The sequence below is a fragment of the Jaculus jaculus genome, chromosome 10, assembly GCF_020740685.1.
Source record: "Jaculus jaculus isolate mJacJac1 chromosome 10, mJacJac1.mat.Y.cur, whole genome shotgun sequence".
Taxonomy (NCBI): Eukaryota; Metazoa; Chordata; class Mammalia; order Rodentia; family Dipodidae; genus Jaculus; species Jaculus jaculus.
In genome coordinates, this window is record NC_059111.1 from 85486004 (window position 1) to 85501984 (window position 15981).

The 15981-nt window shown below is 37.2% G+C and overlaps 1 protein-coding gene and 1 non-coding gene across 5 annotated transcripts in view; both read right to left on the reverse strand.

The window, feature by feature from the left end:
• Positions 1 to 15981, reverse strand: part of Pot1 (protection of telomeres 1) — a 75594-nt gene that overhangs the window by 17817 nt on the left and 41796 nt on the right. For all 4 annotated transcript variants that reach the window (XM_045160904.1, XM_045160902.1, XM_045160903.1 and 1 more), the window contains exons 6-10: positions 14837 to 15127; positions 9980 to 10135; positions 3591 to 3760; positions 2424 to 2512; positions 505 to 561 (exon numbers count right to left, since the gene is read on the reverse strand). In XM_045160904.1, coding sequence (XP_045016839.1) covers positions 505 to 561; positions 2424 to 2512; positions 3591 to 3760; positions 9980 to 10135; positions 14837 to 15127 — 763 coding nt within the window. The remainder of the gene's footprint in view (positions 1 to 504; positions 562 to 2423; positions 2513 to 3590; positions 3761 to 9979; positions 10136 to 14836; positions 15128 to 15981) is intronic.
• Trnal-cag lies at positions 263 to 345 on the reverse strand. Its single transcript has one exon. It is a non-coding gene; the product is annotated as a tRNA-Leu (tRNA).

Genomic DNA, 15981 nt, shown 5'->3' on the forward strand with positions numbered 1-15981 from the left:
TATGAGATCTTCATATTTTGATGGCAGTATATATTATTTAATTAACGTGTACTTAATAAAAATTCCATATGGAGATATGTACATGTATTTTTTTTTTTTTTTTTTGGTTTTTCGAGGTAGGGTCTCACTCTGGCTCAGGCTGACCTGGAATTCACTATGTAGTCTCAGGGTGGCCTCGAACTCTCGGTGATCCTCCTACCCCTGCCTCCCGAGTGCTGGGATTAAAGGCGTGCGCCACCACGCCCGGCAAAATGTTTGCATTTGTCAGAAGTGGGATTCGAACCCACGCCTCCAGGGGAGACTGTGACCTGAACGCAGTGCCTTAGACCGCTCGGCCATCCTGACATGTTATTTTTTATGCCTGTACAGGGTGAGGGAAGTTGAATACAAACATATCTGCTGTTACTGTGAGGTAAGAGGGGGCTGGTTGGGATGTGTGAAGACAAACTTCAATATGGTAATTTCTGTTCTGTGAACAATACGAAACATGGTATGTGGCCTTACTTGTTGCAGACAGTTGTTGACATCTTTCTACCTCATAAAGTGATACGGATCCAGAGCCTATAAAAAAGGAATTGGGAAGAATTACAGTATATCCTAAGTCCATGAGAAGGTTACTATGGCACTGAAATGAAAATGAAAAGCAATACTGACAGAAATTAAAGACATTCAAATAGATACTGAGATACATTATGTCTTTGATTTGGATAACTCAACACTGTACAGTGGCCCCCCTCCACACACAAATTATGTGTATATCCAATGCAATCCTAATCAAAATAACATAGGTTTAAATATAAAAATCAATAACCAGATCTTCCATTTCAGGGGAAATGTAAAGAATCTAAAATGCTTAATAAATCTTGACAAACAATAGCATTAGTGGACTTATACTTCATGATGGCAAGGCACACTAATCAAGACAATGTAGAACTGAAGCAAGACTGGAGAATCTATGATGAAGAAGGAAGGGCCAATGTAGTCAGTAAAGTGCTTGCTGCACAAGCATGAGGACCTGAGCTTGGATCCCCAGCACCCATGTGACAGCTGGGGGTGCTGGTGCTGAGGCGGTGGACATAGGGTCCCTGGGAATCCCTAGCTAATTAGCCTACCTGACCCAGAGAGCAGGGTCAGTGCGAGACCTTGTCTTTAAAGGTAAGGTAGCGATCGATTAAGGAAGACACCAAAGGTGGACCTCTGGCTCCCACATGCACACACACCCACACCCACACCCGTGGGCTCAATCAAGCTCTTTGGATCCCAGATTCTTTCTCAAGTCCTAGGAAGTAGACATGAAGCTACAGTATTTAGGGTTGTGTTGAATTCTGCTCTGGCTTTGGTCCGATTTCCATTGATATACCCCATTCGTCTTTTTAAATGGGAGTGTTATTCTGTAGCATTTTATGTTGAATGCATACAACTTGTGATTAGACTTTTCCAGAGGCTTATGATTAAGAGACTGCTTTGAGTCTCAGAAGAGACTTTGGTGTTTTGAACAGCATCAAGTCTGCTAAAGGCCATGGGGGCTTTGGAAGTTGGTCTGAATGTATTTATGCTCATGATATGGCCACGAACCTTTAATGCTGTGGGTTGAATGTGAAGTGTCCCTATAATCTCATGTGTTTGAATACTTGATTGTCAGCTGGTGGCACTGTTTGGGCAGGCTGTGGAATCTTTAGGAAGTAGAACTGTTAGAAAAAATGGCTCACTATGGGTGGTATTCAGTATTATAAGCCTGGCTCTACTTCCTGTTCACTTATCTGCTTCCTGACTCTGGATGCAAAAATGTGACCAGCCAGGGTCCTCCTCCTGTTGGCAAGCCTTCTCTGTGCTGTGATAGATTATGAGCCCTGAAACTGTAAACCCAAATAAACCCTTCTTTTTTGAAACTCTGGTATAGGGTCACAGCAAGAGTAAAGTAACAGAGAGCTTTACTTGTATTTGCAATACTTCAAATGCAAATCTACGTACAGATTGAAGACACATATGAACAAAGTATACTTGAGCTATTTGAGATAACCAGGCCCACACATCTTCTGTTCCTTTTACAAAACAACAAGGTTTTCTAGCGGAAACACAGATTATTCTTAATGAATACAAATACTGTATAAATATATGTGCATATTATAAATCAAGTGAGGTTACATATATATATATATATATATATATATATATATATATATATATATTCACACACACACACATACGCATACACATACATACACATACACACACACATATACATATACATACATACACTCACCTTTGTATAGGGTACAAGTAAATGTTTAGCGTGCGTTCATGCGCGCGCACACACACACACACACACACCCCAAATGAGACAGAAGGAAGAAGGCATTAAAAAGAATGATGTTGACTGAGGTGTAAGGAAGTAAATGGCCAATATTAAAAGCTGTCCTTACTTGAAAGGGATAGTAAGTTGTCCTCATGTTCTGATTGACAGATAGCTTCTGGAGGAAGACTGGCTGTTAAGTCTGCAGATTCTAGAGCTCTGAAGTTGAAAGAGTATTATGTCAAATTGTGAAATACAAAGACAACCCAGTATGCTAGCTTGCCCACAAAGTGAGTTCACTGAAGCTGTGTATACATTTTGGTGTATATTCTTCAGTCAATGGTCTGTAGCCTTTCTGTGATCACCCGAGAGTTCATTAGCCCTCAAAATCCCAAACCAAGATTGGAAAGGTCTACGAGGAATAGTAATCCAGCAAAACACTACAGACAAAATAAGTTGAGAATATAACGGATAATATTCTGAGTTAGAAAAATCGTGCTCTAGATTCAAGAAATGGCTATATTGCTACACAACATGAGTGAAAATAACATAAGTAAGATATTAACTTCTTTAATTTTAAAGACAATTGAAACAAACTAAAACTCACATGATATTTTATTTCATTTACAGAAAGGATTAATTTCTTTAGTATCTTAGTTTAATGGTTTTGCATATAGTACCTACTAGAAATGCTCTAATAAGTAGAGAAGCAGAGAACACAGCAGGGTTTAAGATGTTATTTTCTAAACATTTTTAAAATGATAAGTTTTTTAAAAATATGACAGTGGAAAACACTGTGGTGTGCTAAATCAGAAGTGCTTTAGAAAGATGGTATTTTTTTTCACAGTAGGATTAAGTAGTTTTGGAATTCTTGACATGTAATTAAATTTTCTAAACTGGATAAAATCTATTTACCACTGTGTATTGCTAAACTTAGAATAAAATGGTAAAAGAACAGGCTAAAAGCAGCAGATTTTAGCCACTGAAAAATTTAAATTATGCCTCTGGCTTGGGTACTAATCTGCTTCTTGAATTACCATCACTTAATTTGTTTCATTTGGCTTATCTGTCAAATAAAACATGGAGATATAGCTAGGAATATAGTCCAGTAGTGGACAGCATTTCCTTGGCAGTTCTGCATGATCCCCAGACCAGTAACAAGTTACAAAAGAGAAAACGGAAAAGGAAGTTTTGAGGATCACACCAAGACCTACTACTTCCAGGAATAAAATGCTCATGGAAGGTAACTTCATGAATACCTTCTTTATGTTTCTTATGCAGTTACAAGAAAACTCACTTTTTCAGTTGATCCACATCAGAATTGCCTTCTGACAAGACCCTGATCCCCCGGCCATAACTGGTTCCTCCATGGAGATGGAACTCCAGACTGAGCACTGAAGCTTGGTTCTCTGAGTTCACTGACTGAAGTTTGGTGTGGAGGCTATAGAGCCTAAGGAAGCTTCCAACCTGAAACAAGATTGTATAGAAAATGGGTGAAAACCCAAATAATCTCTAACACATAAAATTTTTGCAGCAAATACCATCAATAACAACCAAAGATATATACGCACAACAGATACTTGCTGCACTATACCTGTGTGACTGGACATCATTGTATGGATTCCCCATCCAAACTAAACACATGAGAGTGTATGTGACACATATTAACCCATGAGACACAGTCTACTCCAGACAGACTAAAATGTAAAAAACCCTATTATCCAGATGAAATTCAACCACTGTATTAGATTAAGGTTTCTACAAAGAACCTGATTGAACTGGTTTAAAATAAAGTTAATTATTATTGAAATTCTCTAAGATAAACTAGAAAAATTATAAACATGCAACTATATCAAAATAAAAATCATCCTTATGTATCCCATAGGCTCTTTCTTTCCCTCCCTCCCTCCCTTCCTTTCTTCTTTCCTCCCCTTCCCTTCCCTTCCCTTCCCTTCCCTTCCCTTCCCTTCCCTTCCCTTCCCTCTCTTTCTTTCTTTTCTTTTCTTCTATTTCTTTTTTTCTTTTTTTTTTTTTTTAAGACAGGGTCTTGCTGCTTATCTTAGACCAATAACTCATCATTCTTTCTGACCTTGCCTTCTGAGTGCTGGAATTACAGGTGTGCCTGGCTCTCTTCCTACAGTTCTATACAAAGAAACTTTAGTAATGCATTTGTAACTGTATCACCATAATATGAAATATGCTGTGGGTTCAAATAGGACTAATCCAGAGTTTTTAACAAAACAGCCTATAGTCAGTCTAAGATGTTTTGCTAAAATTAGTCTAGGAAGCCTTGGATTTTCTTTCAATCAAGAATCCCAATGAAAGAGATATAGAATGTTAATGAAAGGTACTAGCATGAAAAGCCAGGTGCAGCAGTGTGAGCCTGTAGACCCAGGTATGTGAGACTGAGTGAGGTTTGAGCCTACAAGTTCAAACCCATCTTGGGCAACCCCATGTCAACAAAACAAAAATCAATATATTGACCTCTACGAAAAGGAAGGAGTACTCTGTTTTTAAATGAAGATTTATGAACAAGAGGGGTTACAAACTGGGGACCTTTCTTCACATGCACAGAAGGATGGTTGGATGACTGAGTATTGTTCTTTTTCCCCTATACACATTCACCACACAGTGGTGACATCACACTTATTAGAGAAAACACACACACACACACACACACACACACACACACACACGCACGCACTAGGGAAAAGTGACAGATGAGTAGAAAATCAAACTTCCACTTCTGCCTTCTGTGGTTCTCTCCATTTTTTCTTGTTAATGACATTATTGCTTCCTTTTTCAGGGTGTTTTTTTTTTCTTCCAAATCCAATCATGACAGCTTTGAAGACAAACTGTGGGGGAAGATATCTAGCTTTTCTGCCCTAAATTCCCCAATTTAATCCTGTAACATGGCTGGGGAGGAAGGACATAGAGGGTCAGGAAAACGCACACACAAAAAAAGGGGAAACCCAGGAAATTTCATTTTCCTTATGGGCTCTAAATGAGATACTGGAAATTACAAAAATTTCTATTCTTTTTATCATGTTTTGTGTATTGTGTATGTGTATATGGCATGCCAGGGTATCTTGTCTTGAAAATGAACACCAGATGATTGTACATTTTGTGTCTTGTTCAGGTGGGCAGCTTGGGATGTGAATTCAAGCCAGCAGGCTTTGCAAGCAAGTACCTTTAACTGCAGAGCCAGCTTCCCAGCCAAGAATTTATCAATGTCTTGAAGCTATTCTAGTACAGAAGATAAATATAACCTAAAAGGACTTGATAAACAGAAAAGGATCTTATCTTGATAGATGAAAGTTTAAATATCATATTTTTCTCCAAATTAATCTTTAAATTTAAAGCAATTTTAATCAAAATTGTCTTTCATGAAACCCGAAAGGCAATTCCAAAAATGTAAGTAAAAGAGAAGTACCATGTCAATTTTAAGAATAAGGTAAGAGGGGAGGGCGAAAGTGTAATACACAGACTAGGAAGAGCAGCAAACATCTCCAGGATTGGGACGGGGTGGGAGAAGAGAACTTAAGAAGCAGTAAGTGAGATCAAGCAGGCAGACTAAGAAAGATTCGTGTGTGGACTTCTATTTCAAAGCATTATACAAAGATGTGATAAAACATGTGGAAGGAAGTCTGAACAGTGAGCACACGGAGTCGGCTGCGCTCCCCCATCATTATTTTACACTGTTCAAAAGGATTGGAAGGCCAGGATGGAAGTTATTTATCTGCACAGAGTGAAGATGACAAACTGTTATTATCAGAAATTCCTTCTGGAGGCAGCATTTTTTTAAGCTTGACAAAATATTATGAAATGCCCTTAATGTTCTATAATAAAAAACAAATGTTGCTTTGGTCTTATCAAAACCAGAGTAATGGCAAACTCCTTTAACCCCAGCGCTTGGAGGCAGAGGTAGGATGATCGCAGTAAGTATGAGGGCCCCTGAGACTACATAGCAAATTTCAGGTCAGCCTGGGCTAAAGCAAGACCCTACCTCAAAAAACCAAAAAACAAACAGAAAATAGAAAAGAAACAAACAAACAGTAAGTATCTGAAGACACAAGCAAAATGAATTATAATAAAGTCATGAAAGTCATAGTTTAGAAGGTCCATTTCAATACAGACCAATAAAAAATAAGAAATATGACTAATAAGATGTCACTATTCCTCTAGGAAAAAAATAACACTTTCCTTGAGCCATCCAAAGTTTCTCTTTAGGTGTAATATTTTTATTTTTCTGTGTAGATAAACTAGTTATTGGGACACTGAAGGTCAAAATGTAATTATGTCAATAATTGCATTATGATAAGATATTAAAAATGCCTTTAGCTTAAAGATGAAGTTTAAAATGTAACATTGTATATGCCTATCTGTATAAAATATTTGTGAAATGATAGCATTAAAGTAGTAAAAATAATTTGAGATGTGAACTGCATCAATTACAAAAAAATGATTACAATCTATATTTGCACTATTATCTTCACCAGAAAACATGTTTGTTCTATATAACAAATTATGACTTTTTATATATTCTGATATGTCCAATGTAAATTTGAATAGTTGTTTTAATGTGCTGATAAGAGTTTATCCATATAAAGTGATTGAAGACTGTCTGTTATGTGAGTGTTGCAGAGGTTGTAGTAAACAGATGATATCAAGACATTGAATAATGTAGAATTATAGTACAAAGAGAAAAAAATTTTCACTTATTACACTGCAAACAAACTATAATGCTATGAGTATCTTTAATTGTGCGTGCTCATACCGCCCTCTAGTGGTTAAGGCAGAGAAGATGCAATGGTTTTAAAAACACAGCACTGGACTCAGAACTATCAGCAGACACAATCTCCACGGAGAGCCCTTGCATCACCATGCTGTTGAGACTCACAGAAAGAAAGCAGGAAACAGACTTCATCACAGAGAAGGGAATTCAAATGACCAAAAAACATGGTGCAGAACAGAACTGAGGTGATAATCCTTCCCATCCATAAAAGATCTCTCTCCACATACTACATACACCTTCACATTTAGATCTGTCATTATTTTTGCTCCTGAGGTAAACTATTCAGCGCAGATAAAATTTTCCAGAGGCAAGTATCAAAAGTCTATTTTCCAAATGCATTAAAAAACAAACAAACTCAGGTTTAGCATGCACATACACATTTAGACACACACGTTTATAAAGGACATGTTACTGTTATTTGCCTGTGCCGTGGCCTTCACACAGTTTATTGATTTGAACCGGGTGAGCTGAGTGGTAACAGAGTGTGGCCCTGCAAGTCTTCTGATGGGAATATTAGCTTTCCAAGAGGAAGCAGTACTGGAGTGGAGATGTGCACTTTACTGTTTGGTTTTCACTTCCTACCCCTCAGCTGGAAGATGTGTAAGATCACAGACCATTATCTCTAGTGTTTATTAGATGTGGACACAGACACTGTGGATTTAGTTGCTAGTTTCACTGGAATCTTGCAATTTTCACTTAACTTTTGAATGCCTCACTTTTTCATAAAATGGGATAGGGTCAATATATTGGTCAATGTTAAAACCACATTCAGTGCCTGCCAAATGTTACTGTTAGTATTTTCACAAGAGCTGCAAAGTCAGTCAAAGTTCTGAGAAGCAAGGGCAGCTGCTTCTGATTGTATCTATGTTCTAATACCTCTGTTCTTGTATACACTATGAGTCACAGTATTCTCTTGAAAATAAGAACATGTAGATATTCTAAAAATTATATATAACCTGAAAATATTTTATTTATTGAATATTAAATTGAAATTTTGCTTCATTTTTTATGACATGAATGATTTATTGTAGGATAATAGTTTTGGATAGCTTTATGCTGAAAGCTCACTTATTTTGAACTGCTCCTTGGCATTTAAAGTAATATTTTAGTGGATTTTGTTTGACAGACACAAACAGTGCAAAGGCCAGTTCTTGACACAGCATGCAAACAATGAAGATGTAGTGGTTACTTTGGTGAAGTACTGCTTTGGTGGTAGCCTTCTGTATCTTCTAAACTTTATCATTGTTTATTATTATTCTGTGATGGGGTTGCCCCATTTGGCCATAAACTCACAATCCACCCTCTTTGTACAACTGGATGACAGTTGCGTACCATTTTGCCAGGCTGGAACTAAAAATTCAGATAGACATCAATTTTGCCATTGCCAAGGTTTCCAGGTTTGTAATGTAGTCTAATCATTATGGTGCCATAAATATATCATTTACATGTTTTTATGACAACAATTTTAAGTAGTAATAAGTAATAATTTATAGTTCTTTCCTTGCAGTGAGCTGTGCAGGGCTCTTCACCTTTTCTGCTTTATTCATCTCTGATTAACTTTAGAATACAGCCAGAGAGTAGTTCTTAAGGCCCGTGAAAGAACTTGCGCCCCTTCATCTTTCCCACAAATCTAAACATTCTAATTAGAAAGTTAACATTAGTGCACACTGCTATTGAATCATCAGACTCTTTTCAAGTATCCTTACAGCAAAATGGTCCCATTTAGATCCATGGATTGCACTTATTTGTATAGCTTAATCTCCTTCAGTCTAGAACATTCTATAGTCTGTCTTTAACTTATTAACTCTTATAAGAAAGAATGTCCTTCTGCTGCAGTTTCTGATGCAGCATCATGACTAGATTCTGAACATCTGTATCTGTAAGTGTACCACAGAAGCAACTAAATGGCATTTCCCATAGCCTCACACCATGTGACTATAATTATGATTTTACCATGACTGATCATGTCCACACTGATCACTGAGGGTGGTGGTCTTCTCTGGATTGCTCCTCTAATTTTCTTTCACTTTGTAATTATTTAGAAATTAGTAGTGTGATTGAAACCATATTACTATATCCATACATCACTGAATTTCAGTATGTTCCCAAAATTTTAAGTATTTTATATACCCAGTGTTACTTTAAAGCAGTATTTCTTACAAAACAACATTTCTATGAACTATTTCCAAAGTAAAATAAAATATGGATAAAGCATTCTGATAAGATTTTCAAATAAAAAGTCCATTACATTTTTAAAAAATATTTTTAAGTTTATTATTATTACCAACATGTTTTGTATGGGTTCATCAAGTGTTGATACTCTCTTTTCCTTTGTTCCTGCCCCCATTACATTAGGGATGCTCCTCAGTGGGGTTGCAGGTATTCCCTATGGGGTTGTAGTTTATGCATTGTGGGAGCAGCAGTTATTTTGGGGGGAGGAGGGAATGCTTCTGGGCATTATGTCTCAACCTGTGGCTCTTATAATCTTCCTGCCCCCTCTTAATTTTTTTTTTTATAACTTATTTATCTGAGAGAGAGAAAGAGAGAGAGACAGATAGAATGGGAATGCCAGGGCTTTTAGCCCTGTAACCAAACTCCAGATACATGTGCCACCTTGTGCATGTGGCTTACGTAGGTCCTGAGAAATCAAACCTGGGTATTTTGGCTTCACAGACAAATGCCTTATCCACTAAGCCCATCTCTCCAGTTCCCATTATATTTTTAAATACATTACATTAGAAATATTTTCTAACTTAAAACATCAAGAAAGTAGATTAGCAGTTAATTTCTAGACTCTAAATGCCACCTAGAGATGTAATCATATAGACATCATTCCCAAATATAAAATTACAAAAGCACAGAGTTGTAAGCATTGTGTTACTCAACCTTACCTTGAGATATTTTGCCACTTGAACATGATTATCATAGACTAAAATGTCTATTGTCAGATTCTGTAGCCGCTGAATTTGACTCGGATCACCTTCTAGAACTTGGTCCTGTATTAAGACTCTCCAGGAAGGGAATGGGGTCCTGGTGCCATCCCACACCTGCCACGAGAAGGGGGAACAAAGGTGAATGACCTTCATGTGGAAACACTGATGCGGTCTTATTTTACAATAATTCTATTTAACATACAAGAATGCATGCTTTCCATATCTTTAGTACTTTAATGCAACTTATACTATTATATAAATGTGAAAACACTAAATATGACCTATAGTGTGGTGGTTTGAATGCTAACATATGTCCCATAAAGCCTCAAGGATTTCTGATTAATGTCGAGCTTACAACTTGAGTCTCTAGCAGCCTTGCTGGAGGAGAAGTCACAGGGGGCCTGATTCTTGAAGACCAGACCTACTAGGTTTGTTCAGAGTGTTGATCCATTTTCATAGTTAGATTGTGTATGTGTGTGTGTGTGTGTGTATGTATATGTGTATGTGTATATATACATATACATATATATATATGTATATATGTGTGTGTGTGTATATATATATATATATATATATATATTTTTTTTTTTTAAATTTCAAATCTTTCAGGCATTAGGAATGCAGCTCAATGGTATAGCATTGGCCTATCATGTGCAATGCCTTGGTTTCAAATGCTACTACTGTAAAATAAACAGCAGAGAGCTCAGTGTGGTAGTTCAAATTAGTGTCTCCCATAATAAACTCATGTGTTTTGATTGCTTGATTCTCAGCTGCTGGCAATTTGGAAACTGGAGCCTTACTGGAGGAGGTATGTTGCTGGGGCTGGAATCTGATGGTTTATTAGGGCTAGCCTGCCAGTGTTAGCTGACATACTCGCTTGCTATTGTTGTACACCTGATGTTGGTAAGGAGGGATGTTCTGACTCTGCTCATGCCATGTTTTCCCCGACCATTGTGGAGCTTCTGCTCGAGTCTGTAACCCCACACCCACGCCCCCTAAAAACCCTTTCCTCCCACAAGCTACTTTTGGTCAGGTGCTTTGTGTCAGCAATGAGAAGGTAACTGCAACACTCAGCTGTTGCCCATCTTGCACACCAAAACTCTTTTTTTTGCATGAAGAGTAATATATTAATAAATTACTGTATGCATATGCCCACACACATATGCACAGTGCGAGATGTTTGTTTATTTTTATTTATTTATTTGAGAGCAACAGACAGAGAGACAAAGAGGCAGACAGATAGAGAATGGGTGTACCAGGGCCTCCAGCTACTGCAAATGAACTCCAGATGCATGCACCCCCTTCTGCATCTGGCTTACGTGGGTGCTGGGGAATCAAGCCTCAAACCGAGGACCTTAGACTTCACAAGTAAGCGCTAAACCGCTGAGCCACTACTCCAGCCCCACACCAACACTTTTGAGTACTTTTGCTGACTATGCCAACTTCCCAATCTGATGTTAGAAATGGCATGCTGATCTCCCAACTCTTTATACTTTTTTCTTATGGAGGAAAAGCCATTAAAAAGCACATATAGGCTATCATGTTTCAATTAGATTTTAAGAATACTAATCATAAAACTAGTGGGTATCAGAAAAGGAAATGTGTTGAGCTGAGAGGTAACACAGCCTAAGATGCCTAAGCCTAAGCCTAGGATCATGGGCCCAGGATAAGTGTGTACTGTCATTTCCTTCGGCAATGAACTAGCCTGTGCTGTGCTTTGGTTTTAAAACATGCTATGTTATGCCAGAAAAAGGCATGACAAATATCTGTCTCTAACTTTTTGCATTAAAGATAAATTACATGCACACAAACTACACACACACACATACACACACTCTTAATTCTGGAGCTTTTTTTAATAAACTGAAATTTGTTAGACATCTGTACTTTAAGGAGGTTTATAATTATTGTTTTCCTAGCAGTTAACTAATGTTATTTACCAAACTAACTTTAAAAAATTATTTACTATTTCTAAGTACAGAAAGAGATGGAGGGGGGAGATGGCCATACCAGGGTCTCCAACCATGCAATGAACTAAAATGCATGTGTCACTGTGCATCTGGCTTTATGTAGGTACTGGAAAATTGAACTGTGTCCTCAGGTTTTGCAGGCAAATACCTTAACTGCTGAGCCATCTCTCCAGCTCCAAACTCACTTTTACTGATGTTGAAATGTTAATGTTGTTTTTATAATTAGAATTTTTACATGTAGGATATAGGACTTTTTCTGAGGTACCTACCTTTTCTATTTCTACTGTAATATTAAGTGCTGTACTTTTGTGAGACATTGTACTATCTATTATGGAAGTCCCAACTAGCACTGTCAAGCTTTCCCTTGTTCATGATCTTTATTCCTCTAATAAACTTCAGAATTAAAGTTTATTAAGATGTGCTTCTAATTAAAATTCTATGTTATTTAAAACACATTTGAAAATAAAGTTACAAAAGAATGAAGTGACATTTGAAGTTATACTTCAAGTTCCTTAATAACGTTTTACAGTTTTTCTCATATAAGCTCATATACTTCTTGAATGAACTTTGCACTTTCATAGTTCCATTGTTTCTTTGGAATGTCTTGTTTTATGTTATTTCTATTCCTGGCATACAAGAAAGCTACATTTAAAATATTTTGAATAAATAAATAAATGTAAAAATATTTTAAAATATATATATATATTTTGAATTAGTTATCTCATTGAATAATTTTATCAATTATATATTTTATCTGTATCTTTGGAATTCCTAGATCTTAAAAATATCAGTTATTTTCTTTTTCATTAAGTTAAAATGCCATTTACCAAATTTGAGACTTGCTGAACCATGACACAAGTAGAGAAGATGTATACTTTATTTCTTGAATACAAGACACTACAATTTCACCCATATTATTATTATTTTTTGGCTTAAGATGATATTATTAACCAAGTTTAGAAGGTATATTTCTAAATTTTGTTTATTTTTATTTATTTATTTGAGAGCAACAGGCGGAGGGGGGGGAGGGAGAGAGATAGAATGGGTACACCAGGGCATCCAGCCACCTCAAACGAACTCCAGATGTGTGCGACCCCTTGTGCATCTGGCTAACGTGTGTCCTGGGAAATCAAGCCTCAAACCAGGGTCCTTAGGCTTCACAGGCAAGTGCTTAACTACTAAGCCATCTCTACAGCCCTAGAAGGTATATTTCTAATACTATTTTGTAAAATGCCTTCACATTTGTGTGTGTGTGTGTGTGTGTGTGTGTGTGTGTGTGTGTGAGTGAGAGAGAGAGAGAGAGAGAGAGAGAGAGAGAGAGAATGTTCAGGCAATTTCCTGTCTCTGCTTCCCTTTGTGTGACCTAAGTCCCAGGCACATGTGTCCACACCAAGCCAAGTGTGGATGCGGCTTCTGGAGGTTGTTACTCACTGTGATGGTTTCAGGCTTGCTGAAACCTTCATGTTTGTCAGAAAGTGCACTCGACCACTGAGACATCTCTTCAGTCTACAAGATTTGTTTGTGTCAACATCTGTTGTACATGACTTGGAACTGTAAATGGTAAAATAATGTAATTATTTCCTTCTCTTTCTGGTGTGATAATCATGTTCACTCCTTTTATTAGTGACCATGATGCATCCTTTCTAATGTCCTGCCTTCAGTGAGTTTAGAGAATAATCTTTCCTTCTCCTTGCCTATCTAACTGTAAGTCTTCCTTAATTTTTTAACTTAGAAGTCAAAACAAAACATTCTATAAATTATTTTTTTAGAGTATTTGTGGTGATTGTTTTATAGTAAGATTATTACTTTAGAGTTCATTCATACTTTTTTTCAGTCTGAATCAAAAATATCACCATATTCTACTTGATACGTTTGAGTTTAAAAGAAATATACTATCTCCAGGTAAGTAATTTTCAGTTTTTACCTCACATGCCATGCTTATAACCCTAGCACTGAGGAGAGAGGAGACAGGAAGACCACTGGGCACATTAACCAGCCAGTCTAGCTGAGCAACAGTAAACCACAGGTCTCAAAGAAATAAGGTGGAAGAGTAACAGAGGAAACCTGACATCCTCTTCTGGCCTTCACGTGTGTATGAACAGAGTACATGTATTACACATACACGTGCACACACATGCACATATCATAGGCACATAGACACCACACACTACAAAACATGCACCATAAACAAAAAGAAGTCTTAGCCTGATGTGGTGGTACATGCCTTTAATCCCAGCACTAGGGAGACAGAGGTAGGTAGGAGGATCACCCTGGGTTTAAGGCCACCCTGAGATCACATAGTGAATTCCAGGTCAGCCTGAGCTACAGTGAAACCCTACCTCAAAAAAAAAAAAGATAATAAAAATTAAATAAAAGTCTTGGGCTGGAGAGATGGCTTAGTGGTTATGGCTCTTGCCTGTGAAGTCTAAGGACCCAGGTTCAATTCTCCAGGTTCCATGTAAGCTAGATGCACAAGGTGGCACATGTGTCTGGAGTTCGTTTACAATGCCTATAAGTCCTGATACGTCCATAGTCTCTCTCTTTCTCTCCCTTTCCCTTTAATCAATAAACAAAAATAAAATATAAAAAAAGTTTTTAGCTTATTATTATTAACAAAAAGAAATGCAGTCCAAATCACACTCTGTCTGAAATATGTCTGTGATAACACTGTTTTTCTTTGGAAGGACATGTACGGGAACACAAGAGTGGAGCAGTAGGAACAGTGAGATCCATGAAATGCAGGGCAAGACAGGTCACAGCGTATGCACTAATGCCACTAGAAATGCTGAAATCTACTTACAATTAGGTGGTACGGATTTGTAACTTTCAGTAGTTCAAATTTTACCTTGAGAAGAAATGATGTTCCATCCACTTCTGCTTTGCCCAAGAGCTGACAAGTCAAGTCAAAATACTGCATCGGCTGAACATCACACAACTGCACCAGTGCTGAGGAAGGTGAAATATGTGTGGAGGCCCAGACACGTAAGGCCTCCACCATCTTGTGGTCTGCAGGAGTGAAGTTAAAACCTTTGCTTGAAGTACGAGGTATGACAGGTGCTCCCAATGTTCCTTCAAATGTCAAAGATGCAAACCCAGCACAGTTGATACCCTGAGGCTCATTTTTATATACTTGGATCTGTGAACATGGAGGAAAACATAAGACAAAGAAAACAGCTTAGTGATGCAAAACTCAGGGGTAGATCATAAATATTTCTAATATAAGTAATTAATTCCTTACCATTTTTCACTTAATTTAACTTATGAAATAATAAAATCAACTGGCATTGTTTCAAGACCCACAAATATACAAATTTCAAAATACTGAGAGAAAAAAAAAAAAACTTAAGAGTTCTAGCAATCTTCCTAAGTCTACCAAAGTTACCTTAGCCAAAGTTATATTTTTATATATTTATATATTTTATATTTTTATTAGTTATTAGTTTCTATTAAAAGTATAAGGTTTATAGGGCTGGAGAAATGGCTTAAAGGTTACGGTGCTTGCCTGCAAAGTCAAAGGACCCAGGTTTGATCCCAAGGATCCACAGAAGCCAGATGCACAAGGGGGCGCAGGCATCTGGAGTTCGTTTGCAGTGGCTGGTGGTCCTGGTGTGCCCATTTTCTTTCTCTACCTGCTTATTTCTGTATCTCTCTCTCAAAGAAATAAAAATATTTTTTAAAGTATGGCTTTTATAAAGGGAAATGATAATAAATGAATGGTGAGTGTTATATTGAAAACTGAACACTGGGTGCGAGGTAATCAAAGGCAGCAGAGACTTAAGGTGGTGTAACTGAGGACACTAAGGTATGCCATCACGACTTCTGGGTGGGATCACTTGTTAGAAGTACACCTATTAAATATTTATGACTAATGCTTTCTTCATGAAGTGACAACTGTTCGAATGAAATACTCCCTCTTCTTTTTCTCAATCTCTTTATCTCTGAGAGGAATTTAGTTAGTTAATTTTCTCTCTGCATAGTATATTTTTAATA